The sequence below is a fragment of the Carassius gibelio genome, chromosome A5 (genome assembly GCF_023724105.1).
Source record: "Carassius gibelio isolate Cgi1373 ecotype wild population from Czech Republic chromosome A5, carGib1.2-hapl.c, whole genome shotgun sequence".
NCBI lineage: Eukaryota > Metazoa > Chordata > Actinopteri > Cypriniformes > Cyprinidae > Carassius > Carassius gibelio.
This window is the reverse complement of record NC_068375.1, coordinates 33,599,591-33,615,461: the sequence shown is the minus strand read 5'-3', so window position 1 is coordinate 33,615,461 and position 15,871 is coordinate 33,599,591. Positions and strand designations below refer to the sequence as shown.

Below are 15,871 nucleotides of genomic sequence, written 5' to 3'. Positions count from 1 at the left end.
ACAGGTTGATCAAAACCAATCACTGAAAAGAAGTTCCTCAAAAGAAAGGTGTGTGTATACATCATCTGAACTGAACTGGAACCTTCAGGTCCCAGAATGTGGCTAATATGGCATTGTTAGTGTTTGTTAGTGGTTGTCAGGGTGTTGCTAAGGTGTTTTGAGTTACTGTAAATGTGATCTGGGTGAGCCAGGTTTTGTTTGCTTTGTCATCAGTTCAATAAAATATAATTTGAGGTGTCATTCTGAGGAGTTTTTTTTTTTAATTACTACTATTATTTAACTAAAAAGGTATTAAATTGATCAAACATGAAAATAAATACTTTTATATTGTTACAAAAAATTATTTAAATTAAATGGCAGCTGAACATTCTTTTCATCTAAGAACAAAAACTATATGAAACGTTGCCTTTGCATTGCAATGAGCTGGAATAAAGTACATTTAAGTTTTTATATTTTATTTAAAGTTTAATTCAAGTAACAAAACTGTTTTTATGGTTTTAGTCAACTATAATAACCCTGTTTTCAGAAAAAAATATTAAGCAGCACAACTGATTTCTATACTGATGATAATAAGAAATGTTCCTTGATCACTGAATTAGCACATTAGAATAATTTCTGAAGGATCATGTGACACTGAAGACTGCAGTAATGGCTGTTGGAAATTCAGGTTTGCCATCACAGAAATAATTTTAATATAAATGATAATTATTATTTCACAATAATAATGTTTTCACTGTACTTTTGATTAACCAAATGCAGCTTTGGTATAAGAGAATTCTTTCACATACAATAAAATTGATTGGTAGTATGAGCCATTAAAATAGTGATGTTTTTTCAAAGTATCACTAATTATGCTCAGCATTTAAGGTGAACAGCTCCTGCTCGTTTCACTTTATAATCTATACAGTTCTGTCTTTACTGCACTGCAATCAGTCAACAAGGTATATTTGATATCAACAATGCAGAGCTCATTGTTTCTGCACATGTTTTTTAGCCCCTCAAACACACAAGAGGGCTGCAGGTGACCTGGAACAATGCTGACGACATGTTGCCTTTGGAACAACAAAAAAGAGCAAGTTAGTGGCTAAACTCGTATTGTCAGTTTTATCCTGCATCATATTCCTCCTCTCTCTGCAGCGGAGTTCAATCTGTCACAACAGATTTTCACTGGCAGCTTTGTCTGTCATTTCTCCATGCCCCCTCCCAACATGCCGTTTTGCATCCTCCCAGGCCTGTGACTGTCTCATTGGGATGTGCATTCATATGCGAGTGTCCTCAATGAATAAATATATCCCTCTCTGTTCTTGGAACTTGGAGAGATGATTTCTTTTTCACGTCTACTGCTGTCCCTAATAGACTTCTTCCCTTCCCTATAGCCTCGTTTTTCCCATCTTATGCCTCTTTACGGATAGAGAGTTAGTACCAGTTGACAAAGCAGTACAGCATCAGTGCCATATGTTGAGACTCAGGCCATCTGCAGTGCAGTGACTCACATTTATACAAACACACAGTCCAGATGGGCTTCATGAGGTCAGACTCGACAAACAGCGCTATTTAACTCTCAAAACTAGGGCCATAACATCAAATTGATAAAATTGGTAATCAAATTGACAATAAACCTTAAATTTCATTACAGATTAGTTTATTCAAAAGGAACAATGCATTCCCATTAAAAACACACTTCTAGTTGGATAGAAAGTTATTAGATTTAAATTTACAATTTAATGTGTGTTCATTTGAGATGGCTTATACACAAATGTAAATTAGCAAAAAGTGTCACAATTTTTTTTTAAATTTCAGTAAATTTTAAATCTATATAGATACTGCCATATTGTTGATACGGTTTTGTGAACTTATTTTGTGTACTAAATAGAAAAGAGAAAATAATTTTAAGAAATTTAATTTAACTAAATAATTACATTATGAACCAGTAAGCAATATTATACTAATCTAAAACAACTGCCATTTTTGATTACATTAGGTAAAAAGAGATTGGGTTTCATTCCTTTCACTAGTTAAAATTACTGATTAATATCTGAAACAAATTCTGCACACATTGTTTGGGAGATGTTTGAAATTATGATTGAGGAAAAAAATCATCAGATTGTTGAATTATTTGTTGGTTTTAGCTCTTCAAAGAACCACATGATTGCCACTTCCTTCATTTCACCCTCACTTTCTTGCTTTTTGCTCGTCTGAATATGAACTGTGCTGGAATGCATGCAAATAACTAACCGTTGAGGGTTATTTGCCGGGGGTTCTGAGCGCTGTAATGGGAAGTCAATTACAGGCCCGATCCAAGCACCACTGATATGCTTGACAGGGATGTGGGCTAGAATGTCAACCTTTATCAGCAAGTAGCCAAAACAAAAGAAAGAGAAGGAGAGAGTAAGAGAGGGGGAGAACAGAGGGAGAAAGATGACTGAGACACCACACTGACTTAAAACATGGGAGTAAGCAGAGGTTAGTGGGACTATCAATTCAAGTGGAGGTGGAGTCCCGGCCTGAACACCTAGTTCACTAAGACACTACGATACATGTCAGTTCTTATGAGCACCAGTCAAAACAAAGATAAAGACTATAGACACGCTCAAGAGCAATAGATATGGCCACACCATAAGAATGAAAAGATGTCCATGTACAGAGGGAAGTTATCTGTTGGTTGTGCTTTCATGGTAACTAGAGCAGATCTGTCAGAAACTTTTATGACAGCTGAAAAATTACTTTTGTAAATGAAAAAAACCCTCCAAAATGGTCTCACGTCATTCTCATGAAACAACAGAGTTATACACTATTTTAAAGTTCTTACAGTTTATTTACCCAAGAAAATACTGGCTAGTATTAGGTGAATACATGGGTTAAGGTTAGGTTTACAGGTAGGTTCAGGGATAGTACCTAGTTATTAACCAGTTATAGTAATTGTTATAATAAATGCATAGTATGTACATGTGGAACAGGACTGTAAGTGCTACTAACAACACTGTGTATGTCAGTACCTTTTAATACACATTCACATTCAGAGATAGAGGGGAAATCCTGCTAAAGGTTAAGAAAGACTGGGCTGCACAATTAAAAATCTAAAAAGAATTATGACTTAGTGTTATTATTAGGACTTTAGGATTAGGACAGCAGGACTCTGAACCAGTTCAAGGAACGAAACTGAAAACCAGAAACAAATTTTTTTTTGACAGGAACAGAAACAAAATTCTAAAAAATTTGTTCCGAACAGAATTTACAATTTGAAATGGTCATTAATTTGTTAAATGTTATTTTATATTTGAAATTTGGTGTCAACTAAACAGGAATTTAGATATGCAAATGCTGCAGCGCTTGTTAATGGAGAAAACAGAATAAAACTATAGGCTATATTGGCCTACACTAAATGTATTGCATTCAAATCACTGACAGATTAACAAAACATAAGGAAAAAAAGTGCTACGTTTCGGTTTATTGTGACGTGTTCCAAAGTTCACAGAAAGGAAAAGGAGACAACAGAAAAGAGTTTTCTTTATTTTGCAAAAGCTTTACAGATTATTTATATTACAGTTTTATTTATATAGCAAATCTTGACAGTTTTGAGTGATCTTTTGCTTCTGTCTGTCTAACCAATCAGCTTTGGTATGACCATATCCTACCCTGTCAGATTTTGCTAACTCAAATTAAAATAATTTGATAGCGAAATGTGCTACCTATCAGATTTTGCTTCCAGCATGATATTAATAAGGTGTGAGGCTTTATTAACCTACCCTAACCCTAAACCTACCCTTACAGTAGGATATATACAGTGTTGAAATCATAATTTGATAGGTAGCATTCGAGCTGCACGATTAATCGTTAAAAGATCGCGATCTCGATTCAGACACCCTCTCGATCTCATTTCTAAATGACAATGATTCTCCGAGTCTGTTAAACCTTTGACAAAGTCTTACTGGATCATTCAGATCCGTGTTCGCACTGCCGCTGACACAGAGAGAGCAGTTAGCATGTTTAGTTAAAAAAAAAAACATCTTCACAAATTGTCTTTTCAACTACACAGTGATATTTCTGTCTTACAGTCATTTATATTATCACAGTAATACTGGGATAAAGTTTATAGTTCAGATATAAACATTGATGTCTATATTATAGCGATCAAAATAGAGCAAATCCCCTTTTGAAAGTACTGGTTAGATTATTGTAATGCTTTATTGGGTGGTTGTTCTGCACGCTTAGTAAACAAACTACAGCTAGTCCAAAATACAGCAGCAAGAGTTCTTACTAGAACCAGGAAGTATGACCATTAATCGCTTACCAGCCCTAAAATATATATATATATATATATATATATATATATATATATATATATATATATATATATATATATATATATATATACAGCAAAGACCAAAAGTTTGGAGACACATTAACATTCAAAGAGTTATCTTTATTTTCATGACTATGAAAATTGTAGAGTCACACTGAAGGCATCAAGGACTATTTGACCAAGGGAGAGTGATGGGGTGCTGCGCCAGATGACCTGGCCTCCACAGTCACCGGACCTGAACCCAATCGAGATGGTTTAGGGGTGAGCTGGACCACAGACAGAAGGCAAAAGGGCAAACAAGTGCTAAGCATCTCTCGGGGAACTCCTTCAAGACTGTTGGAAGACCATTTCAGGTGACTTCCTCTTGAAGCTCATCAAGAGAATGCCAAGAGTGTGCAAAGCAGTAATCAAAGCAAAAGGTGGCTACTTTGAAGAACCTACAATATGACATATTTTCAGTTGTTTCACACTTTTTTGTTATGTATGTAATTCCAAATATAATTCCACATGTTAATTCATAGTTTTGATGCCTTCAGTGTGAGTCTACAATTTTCATAGTCATGAAAATAAAGAAAACTCTTTGAATGAGAAGGTGTGTCCAAACTTTTGGTCTGTACTGTACTGTACATATACATATATATATATATGTATGTATATATATATATATGTATATGTATATATATATATATATATATATATATATATATATATATCTCAAAATCATAAAGTCACTGCTGGAAAGGGTTCAAATATGCAAAGATGTTGGAAAACTGAAGAATCTGCAGGACCTTAAAGATTTTTCTGAAGAACGCTGCTCAGTTTAACTGTTCAGAACAAACAAGGGACTCATGCACAACCATCACAAAACAGAAAGACAGTCGAGGATCATCAGGTAACAGAACACAGTATTAAGAACCAAGGGTTCCCAAACTTTTGAGTGGGGCTTTTTTAATAATTTCAGCATTTTTTTTGTCTTGTGGACTAAATGTTAATATATTTTATGCACAATATCTTACTCAGGACAGTTCTAAATAAAAAATAACATGCATTTAGTATGATCTCTCTTATTTTTTGAAAATTACTCATTTTCACAGATTCTGCAAGGGGTGCCCAAACTTTCGATCCCCACTGTGTGTGTGTATATATATATATATATATATATATATATATATATATATATTTTTTATGTTTGTAAACATTTTGGTTTACTGGCATTTTAGCACATTATTTCTGAATGTAGCCTAATAAAATGTGAGCCTATGTGACTTGTTTTTTTTCTCACTCTCAAAACGCAATTTTTTATGGGTTAAGATACCAGATCTCTTCTTTTTATTTTGAATAGAAAACGCTGTATTTTAATGTTAGGATTATTATTATTATTATTGGCAAAGAAAAAGTTTTAAAATAACGTTATTAACCGTTATGTGAACCGATTGGATTTTGTTGTTGTTTTCAAGTCCCGGTTTACAGGAAATGTTGCTCCGCGAGAACTCTATCTCTACATCTGCTCTGAGTTTGGGTTGCTTATAACATGCATTTAGGAACCCAATATGCCCCATCTTACCAAAATTGTAATGAGAAGCACTTATAAAGTGGCTCCTGTCAACAAATGAGGAGCTTTAATGGCTCCCTGTAGGTTTCTGACTAAAAATCTGGACAGCTTAACATTTGAAAATAAAGAACTTAGGACAGTCATATTAGTATCACAATCTTTTCTGTAATGTAAAACAAACAAAGAAAATAGCATGATATTATTTTTATTAAATGCAGGTGGGGGAGAGAGAAAACGTAGAGAGAAACATGGAGAGAGAGAAAAAGGTAAAGGAGAGTGCGACAGGTAAAGAGTAGGGGAAGCCAATTTAGTTTGATAAAACCCTGGGCACATTACTGACCTGTCTGACCGCAGCGGTCTGGGAGCACCCATATATCAAGAAAAATGCTCTCCTACAACTTCCTGATGATAAATAATGATCTGTTTAGCTGTGCGAGATGGCGGCTGGAGAACGACGGTCTGCAGTGATGTGCCTGCACAATCCAAAGTAACTCTGCAGGTATTTAACTGTGTGAGTTTAATAAAAATCCTTTATCTGAAAGTTTCAGAGTTCACAAATATGATTATCAAGTTAAACAATAAACTCCACGATCATTGATCGATAAAGCAAGTAACTCTGGCTGTATTGATTAAGAAAGTGTACTTGCACACAATGTACTTTTACTACCAGCAAATAAACGGCAAATACTGATCAATATCACGTTTGACAAACAACAAGTTTCAAAGCACTGGCTGAGCACCAACCCAACCAAAACGATTTATTATCCCCCCCCCCCCCCAATACGAATGATCCAACATGTTTGCAATAGCGTGCATTCAGTAAATTCAGCATGCGATCATTTGGCTCACAGGCTGATGTGTTTTGTAAAGCGTTGTGCAGCGAACCCCCAGAAAGGCCAGCGAGCCAGCAGGGATGAATTCTCAGCAGCTGTGGAGCAGATAAACGATTCATGTGTTTGATGGAGAGAGTCCAGATCAGATTCTGTACAGACCCATCCTGAAGATTCCTATCGAGAGGAAGTATATTGTTCCGCTCTGATGAGACCGAGGGGTCAAGAGTTAACAAGCGCAAGTACATCCAGGTCGGTCTGTATGACTGCTGCGCTCTCTGTCTGTATGCACGACTGACGGTCAGTTTGACAAGAGAAGTCTCTTTAGACATATTAGAATGATTTCTGAAAAAAAATCATGTGACACTGAAGACTGCTGCTGAAAATTCAGCTTTGCCATCAAATTATGAAGGAAAAAAGGGAACCCTTTAAAAAGGGAAACACTGTCATCTAGTGGTTTGGAATGATATGTCATGAGTAATTGATCTCAGAATTTTCACTCTCCACTTCTACCTACCAGCCACACATTGCGTATCCTGTCCAGACCATCTGCCGTCGTCTTGACAGGTGCGTTCTTGGGACCCATAGAGACGGTATCCACTGTTACACGAGAACGTGACTGTTGCCCCCTCCAGGTACAAGGTTCCTTCCTTCTGACCGTGATTAGGTGGTGACAACCAACCACAGGATTGCACTGAGATCACAAAATCACAGCCATTACCAAACCATAAAAATAAATTACATGGATAACAATCAGATTATATGCAAGTCTCCAATGCTTCATAACTGAGATATGGTCAAAGATCACATTTTCAACAGTATGCCGCTGTTATTTAATCTGCATTTGATGGCGTTTAAAATGCAGCAAACAGCTAAAGGTTATTGTGATGCAAAACGTCACTATGTAATGCTGGCATTGATCTTTATCCTCACAACCAGTTATAAATACATAACATTTGATAAGACTTAAATTAGCATTGTAAAAATCTTAAAAGCACTAATACAAGTTTCGGGTGACCACAATTTGCACCTTTTTAGAAAACAAAAAATAAAGTATTTTTTTAAATGCATTCTAAGTATATTAATTATTTTTAATTAAAAGTATATGTTTAGTGCCATATATGGTATTTTGATGCATAAATACATAATTCTTCAGGATGAGTAAATATATATCGGTTATGAAAGAACATAAACAACTATGAACAGGGCTCATCCAATTAGATTTTAAAGCCAGAAATACATGGATTATAAAATGTATTTTTAGGAGAGCACCTAAAACATACAGAAGTTTGGGAAAGGAAATATTGCAATTAATATTTCTGCAAAAAAAAAAAAAAATCAAAAAATATTAGAAGATTTTTCACTATAGGTTTCCTGTGAAATAGTTCCACTTACCAGGCTCCAGAGCTTTCTTGGTGGACGTATGACTCCGGTAGGCCAGCAGTGTGGCATTGCCTTGTTCCAGACTGCGCATGCTTAGTGCGTCATATTTACAGAATGAAGCCCCCTCTCCGACACATAGGTTCAGCGTTGGCTCCAGCAGGGGATCCTCTGGGTCTTCAGTCACGGAAAAGTTTGGGATGAAAGATGGATCGTGCTTTGGGGCATAGTAATATTCATTCAGGAGGTGGGTTGAGTCATAAGTAAACAGTGAAGACTCATTCGTAATGGCCCCTAGAAAAGAAAAATATATGGTACTTTGTGGGGAAAAAAGAGGCAAAGGTTTTCAACTACAGCATGAAATATTACAAATGTTTCACATTGCTTTTCAAAGTCTTTTAAAGCATTAAATTATTCTCTCAAAACCAGATTGGTTTTAATTGTTTACTCTTGTACTTTACTTATTTGCAGCTGTTCTTGTGCAATTAAATCTAATTTACCCAGTTTCTATAACCGCTATACAGCTTCAGTAACACTTTGTTTTCAATTAATATTTTATTTATAGACAAAAAAAGCATACAGTAATTAGATTTTTTTTCATTGCAACCACATAAACATATATAACAATCAACTAAAATACATAATAATATGATATGAATATACGATAATATGAATATATATAATGATATGATAATAATAATAATACAAAAAACTAGACATATGCATTTACAGTATTTATGTGACACACTAAATCCGTGATTCCACATAAGCCACATGGAATAGTCATAGAAAGAATGTGAAATGGCTTTAAATTAGTAAACTGTACCTTTACAACATATGGAGCCTTTCATAAATTTCGGTTTCAATCGATTTCATCACACACTGACTGAACTAACTGTGCTGGCAATAAAGTAATGTAATGTAATGTAAAAGTGAAACGGTTACTCACAGCCAGCACAATAAGTGAATATATCCTGTGCACTGCTATTGAGAGGGATGATCAGGCCATTACTAGAGGTGAAATCATCTTCAGGCTCGTCATTCATTGTACCGAGCAGCCCCTGTGTGTGGTTCTGTAAGTCATGCGGCAGTAGGACGGTAAGGGTCATGACCCCTCCACCTGCCCTGACCTCTACCCCTGTCCCAGACGGAAACATCACCGTCACATCAGTAGGTTTAGGGGAAAAAACAAAAACACCTGGAACGAGACACAAAAAACAAGAGATTGTAAAACAGATCACATATACAAACAAGTAACACAACATTTAACATAGCAGACTATAATATTTTTCATCATGTACATTTGCTGACATGATAATGGGTGCTTGTTTTAACAACGTGTATAACAGAAACTGTGAAGGTCAATGGCTGCATTAAGAAATTATGCCAAGATTTTAACACATTCATTTGTTTTTCAGACATCTTCTTAAGTACTCCATAACCGTATAAAAGAAAAACATAACACAAAAATCATTTAATGACAAATATTTAAGCTTCACTAATTAATAATGGCCAATTATGTGCTCAATTATTTGCCAATAATTATGCATTTTACAAGAATACGCTACTGTTCAAAAGTTGGGGTTGGTATGTTTTATGTTTATAAAAGATGTCTCTTATGCTCACTAAGGGTGCATTAATTTACCGTAATAAAAAAATACAGTAAAAACAGTAATATTGTGAAATTAAAATAAATAATTTAATTCTAAGTGCAATTTATTCCTGTGACAGCTGCCATAACTTCAGTCTTCAGTGACACATGATCCTTCAGAAACCATGTAAAATATGTTGATTTGATGCTGAGAAACTATTTTTCTATTTTGTGCTTTTGCTAAACTGTGCTTAGCTAAAGCGGACTTTGAGAGAATCAATACGCTGGTCTCACCCTTAAGGTCGATCCATTTTTGCTCAGAGAAGGGAAGCACCTGTTGGTTCATTAAGACTTGGAGCTCATCTACCTGGTCTCTGAGACGCACCTCGATGACATCAGAGTCTTTCTCCCTCAGGGCCACCGAACTGAGTCGCGTTGCCATAGCAACAGTACCTGTGAGAACAATTTTCTTAGCCCAGGTCTGATTCAATCCACCCTTAATACGGAAGGCTCCAGAACTCACCATTCTCAAATTTCATCGGTTCAGTCCTGCCTTGCACAGACAGCTCATAGTCTGAAGAGTGAACCAGACTGTACTCTCCTTTCCCATTGAAGGTGAAAGTCACACCATCGAAGGTCATGAAGTGAGGGTCACCAAGCACAGCAGCTGATGAAAAGATAGAAAAGATAGGGATGCATTAACCAACACTTGCAAAAAAATCTAAAGATTATCAGTTAGTCCACAGCTTTGACAAGTTTGCATATGGTTCAAGACATATCTCAATCAGTTCATGTCCTTTTTCTATTTTGGCTTCCAATGTAAGTGTCAAAAATGTATAATTAATAACATTTAAAAATAAAATTATTCAATGAAATAAAATCTAGATTTCAGATATTTTCTGTACCTGCTCTAGGAGGACGATATGTTCTGCAGTCACTGGACGGGCGGTGAGTGAAGTAGTATTTGCAGTTGTCTGACCACAGGCAGCAGTAGTAGAAACTGATGACATCATACTTCCAGTGAGAGAATCCTGGAACTCTGGGGGGTTTCTTGTATGGCGGCTCCCCCCAGTCGTGCCCTCGATCTGGGGTGCTGCCACCAATGGAGTCTCCTGTGAGCACCTGAGCTCCAGTGCTGTCATAGCAACACTGCTGACCGGCACCATACTCAGGACTGCAAGGGGAAAAATATACATTAACAGACTAAAAATCAAACTGCACAAAGCTATTTATTAGTACTTACAAAGCACATATTAATGCCTTATTCTGCATGACCATATTTTAGATCTCGGAATCCAACATGTACCTAAACTTTAACTATTCATTTTCTATGGCAAGAGAGGTGTGTGTGTGTCTATACATGCATATCCAGCATATATGCACATTAAAAAAACATCATATTGGTCAATAGGTAATTGGAATAGGCATAAATCACAAATAAGCACAAATCTAGAGAACATTAACTAGTAAGGTTTGCTCACAGATTAAAATCGCAACAAACAGCACAAATGACTGCGTGAAAGAAGAATGTACTTTTTGAGAAGACATGTTTGGGCAGAATATATCATCTGCGATCACTAAACTCCAACTTATATGAGTTTTCTGATCATCAGCACTTAGTTCTGTAACGTGGTTGCCAGGTTGGGAGGATCAAGTAGACCACTGGGCAGAAAATGTATCGATATAAGGGAAAAGCTAAATTATGCTTTATATATCGAGAGAAGCAGAAACTGCCATCACAATTAAGTAAATGTATTGTGAGCCCTATATGAACTGACTCAATGCTTTTATTCTTTAAAACTGCTTTACAGCAGAATTTGAGTTAGGTTTCCATAATTCTGCTATTTTCATGTTTATTGCTAAGCTGCTTTGACATACTAAGCATTGTATGAAGTGCTATAGAAATAAAGGCGACAAGACTTAAGTGGTATATTACCTGCCCTGTATGGCTCTGACGCAGTGAACTGCACCTGGATGGTAAATGCAAAAACTACCTGCCTCGATATCACAGCCATAATCAGTCTGAAAAAACACACACACACATACACACAACTCAGCATAATGAGCTCTAATAAAGGAACAAATATAGCTTTATCATATTTAGTTATAGCGGTTTTACCCTATGTATTTACAATTGCCAAAATCTTTAATTGGTAGAGTACAAACAATTCTCAAATAATGATGTTTTGTGTCCAAAACAATATCAGATTTATTTATTACTCTACACCTACATGAAATCTTCCGGTGTCTGCACGGGCCTGGGCCAGTGTGCACGGGCAGTCGGTGATCTCTGTAAGGAAATTGGGCATTGCTTTCTCTTCTTTATCCCAATTGATACACTTCTCCAGGGCCCAGCCTGCAGAGTCCTTCCTGAACGCCTCCTCTAGATGCCACGCGATCGCATGAGCTCCACTCCACAGTGCGTTAACATCTCTGCACAAACAAGTATGTCTGCATTGGAATTTGGAACCATGACAATTTAAATTGTAAAAACTATAAAAGAAATACTAATATGAACTAATAACAGTTGTTACCGGGCTCCGTCTGGTTTAGTGCTGGGACTGACCCGCATGCTCCCTAGGTCCCAAAGGGAATATGAATGTTCTGCGATTTGTGGGGTGAAACTGAAAACTCCACTGTTGGGTACATCTCTGCCCACGGTGTACAAATACTTCCACTCAGCCTCCCAGTTTGCAGAATATGCCTCTCCTGTTAGTTTAATAATAATGTATATCTTTTATTTGCATTTTCAATAGACGGTACCGATTATAAACAGATAGACAGAAAGGCAGAACAACTGACAGACTGAAAGAACAACCGACAAACAGAATGACAAAACAAATAGGTAACAGACAGAAAGAGAGAAAGAATGACTAACAGGAAGCACAACCTGAAAGACAGACAGCAAGGACAGAACGAATGACTGAAGGAACAAATGACGGCAGAAATAGCAACCGACAGTCAGAAAGACAGAATAAATGACAGACAGAAACAACAACAGACAGAATAATAGAACTAACGACAGATAAGAAAGAATGACCGCAAGACATAACGACAAAAACAACCGACAGACACAAAGACAGAAAGACTGACAAAAAGAAGTTCAAAATGACAGACACAACAAACTACAGACAGAACGACAGCTAAAACGAACAAGATGGAAAGGCAGAACAGCCAACAGATGGAATGACTTAAAGACTGACAAAAAAACTAAACAAAACAAAAAACGACGGACAGAATTACAGAACAACTGACATCCAGATAGAAAAAAAAACAGACAGAATGAGAATAATAGCTAGAATGAGCAATAGAAAGATAGAAACGGGAGACATATAGATATAGACAAACAAGACAGACAGAAATATAGATCTGTGCTCTACTCACCAGTCTCATTGTAACCCCACAGCTCAATGTTGACTCTCTCTGCTTTTATTAGAGATGGGATCCATATCATCTTTAAATCTCCGCTGACGTTAGGAGTGCCATAGTACTGCCACTTTGTGGCATTGTCAAAAATGATCTTGTAAAAAGGACTCAGCTTACTGTGGTGGACTAATCAATCAGACAGAACACCTTATGATTAAAAGAAACACTTCTACGTTAAGAAACACATATTACAATGAACTTGTGTCAATATTTGGGAGGTCTGACTACAATATCTAATCGGCCATAATGCAATAACCATACGATCATAACTGATATTAGCAAAGAACAACACTGAAATGTTCTAGAAAGGAATATATCCTAAAATGTCACTTTTGAAACTTTTCAAATTATTTCGAATACCTTTCACTGATAAATAAGAAATGTGCAAATAAGGTACACTTTGACTGACTTTCCCACAAAACCTCACGTGCACTATGATTTCTGTAGCTCACCTGAGAGCCAGCGCCCTGATCTGTTATAGTTAACTCCATCTGTAGACACCTCAAAAGGGATCCAGCCCGACTCGTAGAGCAGCGGAGTGATACAGTGGCCCACTCCGCTCTCATCCACATAGCCCTCTGTCAAAATCTCTGAATGAAACCTGTGAAACACACACTGTTCAGCACTGGAGTGTTATTATAGCGCTGATCAGATCTGACACACTTTATTCTGAGCAACTGAGGAACACAAAAAAGCTATTCACCCTAAGCTGGCAGTGACAGGAGAACATTTCTATCTTACTTTTCAGCCTTCACCAAAGCCACTGCTAGTACCAAACAAACATTTGAGCTCAAACGTTGTTCTAGAAAACTTGAAGCGCAAAATCAAGAGAAAAACATTGAGCCAAAACTCCCGTAATGCCAGAATATGTGATTACTGAACACAAAATGCAAAGACAACCTGGACAAAATGATCTTGTGTGTGTGTCTATAGCGTCTTTAACTACACACACACACACACAAATGGGACATGGAAACTTTTTCGGTGAACAAATACTTAAAAACACACTGTTGTTGTGACATTACAGTAAACTTGCAAGGAACTTGAAATGTCTCCAGTATTTATGAACAGTTGATTTGTGCGCTTCAGTGAACATCAAGTTTTCTTGCACTCTTACCTGCAAGTGAGGTTAATGCTCTGATCAAATGTAGCATTGAGGATTTTAAAGTCTGTGCCTCCCAGCAAAGAGCCAGAGTGTGGTTGAATGTCAAGGCAAAACAGTTTATAATCTGCACAGCAGTCCTTCAGAGATTCACATGTTGCATGACAGGAGCATGAGTTAAACTTCTCCCCACAGCTCCTGGCACATGACTGTGCTAAGAAAGGAAGTTTAACATAGCTTCAACTGCATTCTCTAGTCTAGAAGACAGAATAACAGGCTAACAACAGAAACAACATTTGATTATTACTGCAGTACAGTACATGTAAGAAGAAGAGCTTACCTGCAGTCCTGGAAAACAGCTGAAAGAGCAGCACTATGAACATACAGAGATGGATGTTGTTTTTATATTTGCACAGCATTGTTTCTGGCTAGAATAACCCGAAATGTTAATATCAACTTAGGCGTCGTATGCAAACTCTAAACTCTGTGGTTCTCAGTCATGACATTGTGACAAAGGTCTCTCTCTCGACGTACCTTGTAACTGTTTAACAGTCAAGGACTCGCTGCAGCTTGCAGAAACATACAAGAGGCAATAAATGAAACTCCAGGCACAAGAAATGTGCCGCACATATCATGTATTTCTTATGATGCTGCTATCTGCGCAAAGCATTATCATTGCACGTGTACATTTATTAGGATTGCAACGTTTTTAACTCGACCTCGCGCAACTTTTGGAATTCGCCCACAGCGGGTGTGTGCAAATCAATGTGACCATAACGGGAATGCCCATTGCCCAAAAATAAAGCTTCAGAATTAAAGTCCTTTGAAATCAATAAATGAACTATAAAACAATAAATAAATAAACTTTTACGGATTAGTGTATATATACGGTTTTAAAATGGAAGCATCTGTAAATATTTAATTTACTGAATACATGCATTTTATTTAAATATGATCAATAGTATGCATATGTGTAACGTTATATTAAGTACATACATAGATGCGTTCAAACTTTAGTGTATATAGTCTACTGTAATGAAGTTGCAATTTATTCAATATTAAATATACCAAATAAATAAATAGGTGCCTTCAAGCTTCTGAAGATTAAACTTTCGAAGATTATGGTTACAGCCTACCTTGTTAAATGATGTATAATTTTATTACAATTTAAGAAATTGTTACCACGATTGCAGTGCACTTTTGTACAAGACGAATTAAATATTGGTTTATAACACATCTATATTTATTTACAATAAGACATAAAATATGAATGTAAACTAATGTCGTTGTACCGTGATGATTTAAAGAGCTTTGTGATTCACAGCTCCAGTGAAGTGACTCCTTCTGATTCATTGATTCAAGTCATAAGTAGAGGGCAGGTGATATAGCTATCATCCTTTAGTTTAGTTTCTGAAATGTTTAACTGTAACCTAAGTACAAAAAGTTGCTTTTAAAGTCAGCCGTTAAGAACAAGAGACAATTTTATGAATGTACCTGCTTTAGCCAAACGAAAAGCTTCGATTCTTCACGTGTGAAAATGCACGATTGTTTACTCATCAATATTCATAGATGCATTAAGAATTTAAGGATGTTTTAAAGCACATTAAAATGCGAAACTAATTTAGAGTTAATTACTGACTTAAATTAAAACCATATACAATAAGAATTTGAATATCATGAATATTCA

At 36.4% G+C, this 15,871-nt stretch overlaps 1 protein-coding gene across 3 annotated transcripts in view; it reads right to left on the bottom strand.

Annotated features, from left to right (window-relative positions):
* Positions 1-14,948, bottom strand: part of susd2 (sushi domain containing 2) — a 23,489-nt gene extending 8,541 nt beyond the window's left edge. Inside the window, exons 1-14 of one of the 3 annotated variants that reach the window (XM_052596588.1) lie at positions 14,719-14,946; positions 14,525-14,612; positions 14,200-14,398; positions 13,535-13,683; positions 13,041-13,208; positions 12,191-12,365; positions 11,888-12,089; positions 11,593-11,678; positions 10,562-10,830; positions 10,180-10,323; positions 9,951-10,109; positions 9,015-9,263; positions 8,081-8,359; positions 7,203-7,379 (exon numbers count right to left, since the gene is read on the bottom strand). In XM_052596588.1, the coding sequence (XP_052452548.1) occupies positions 7,203-7,379; positions 8,081-8,359; positions 9,015-9,263; positions 9,951-10,109; positions 10,180-10,323; positions 10,562-10,830; positions 11,593-11,678; positions 11,888-12,089; positions 12,191-12,365; positions 13,041-13,208; positions 13,535-13,683; positions 14,200-14,398; positions 14,525-14,603 (2,335 nt within the window). In that variant the 5' untranslated portion in view covers positions 14,604-14,612; positions 14,719-14,946. Of the gene's footprint in view, positions 1-7,202; positions 7,380-8,080; positions 8,360-9,014; positions 9,264-9,950; positions 10,110-10,179; positions 10,324-10,561; positions 10,831-11,592; positions 11,679-11,887; positions 12,090-12,190; positions 12,366-13,040; positions 13,209-13,534; positions 13,684-14,199; positions 14,399-14,524 lie in introns of all 3 variants that reach the window. The other 2 variants (XR_008183339.1, XM_052596600.1) reach the window with 2 other exon arrangements.
* Between the last annotated feature and the right edge of the window lie 923 nt (positions 14,949-15,871).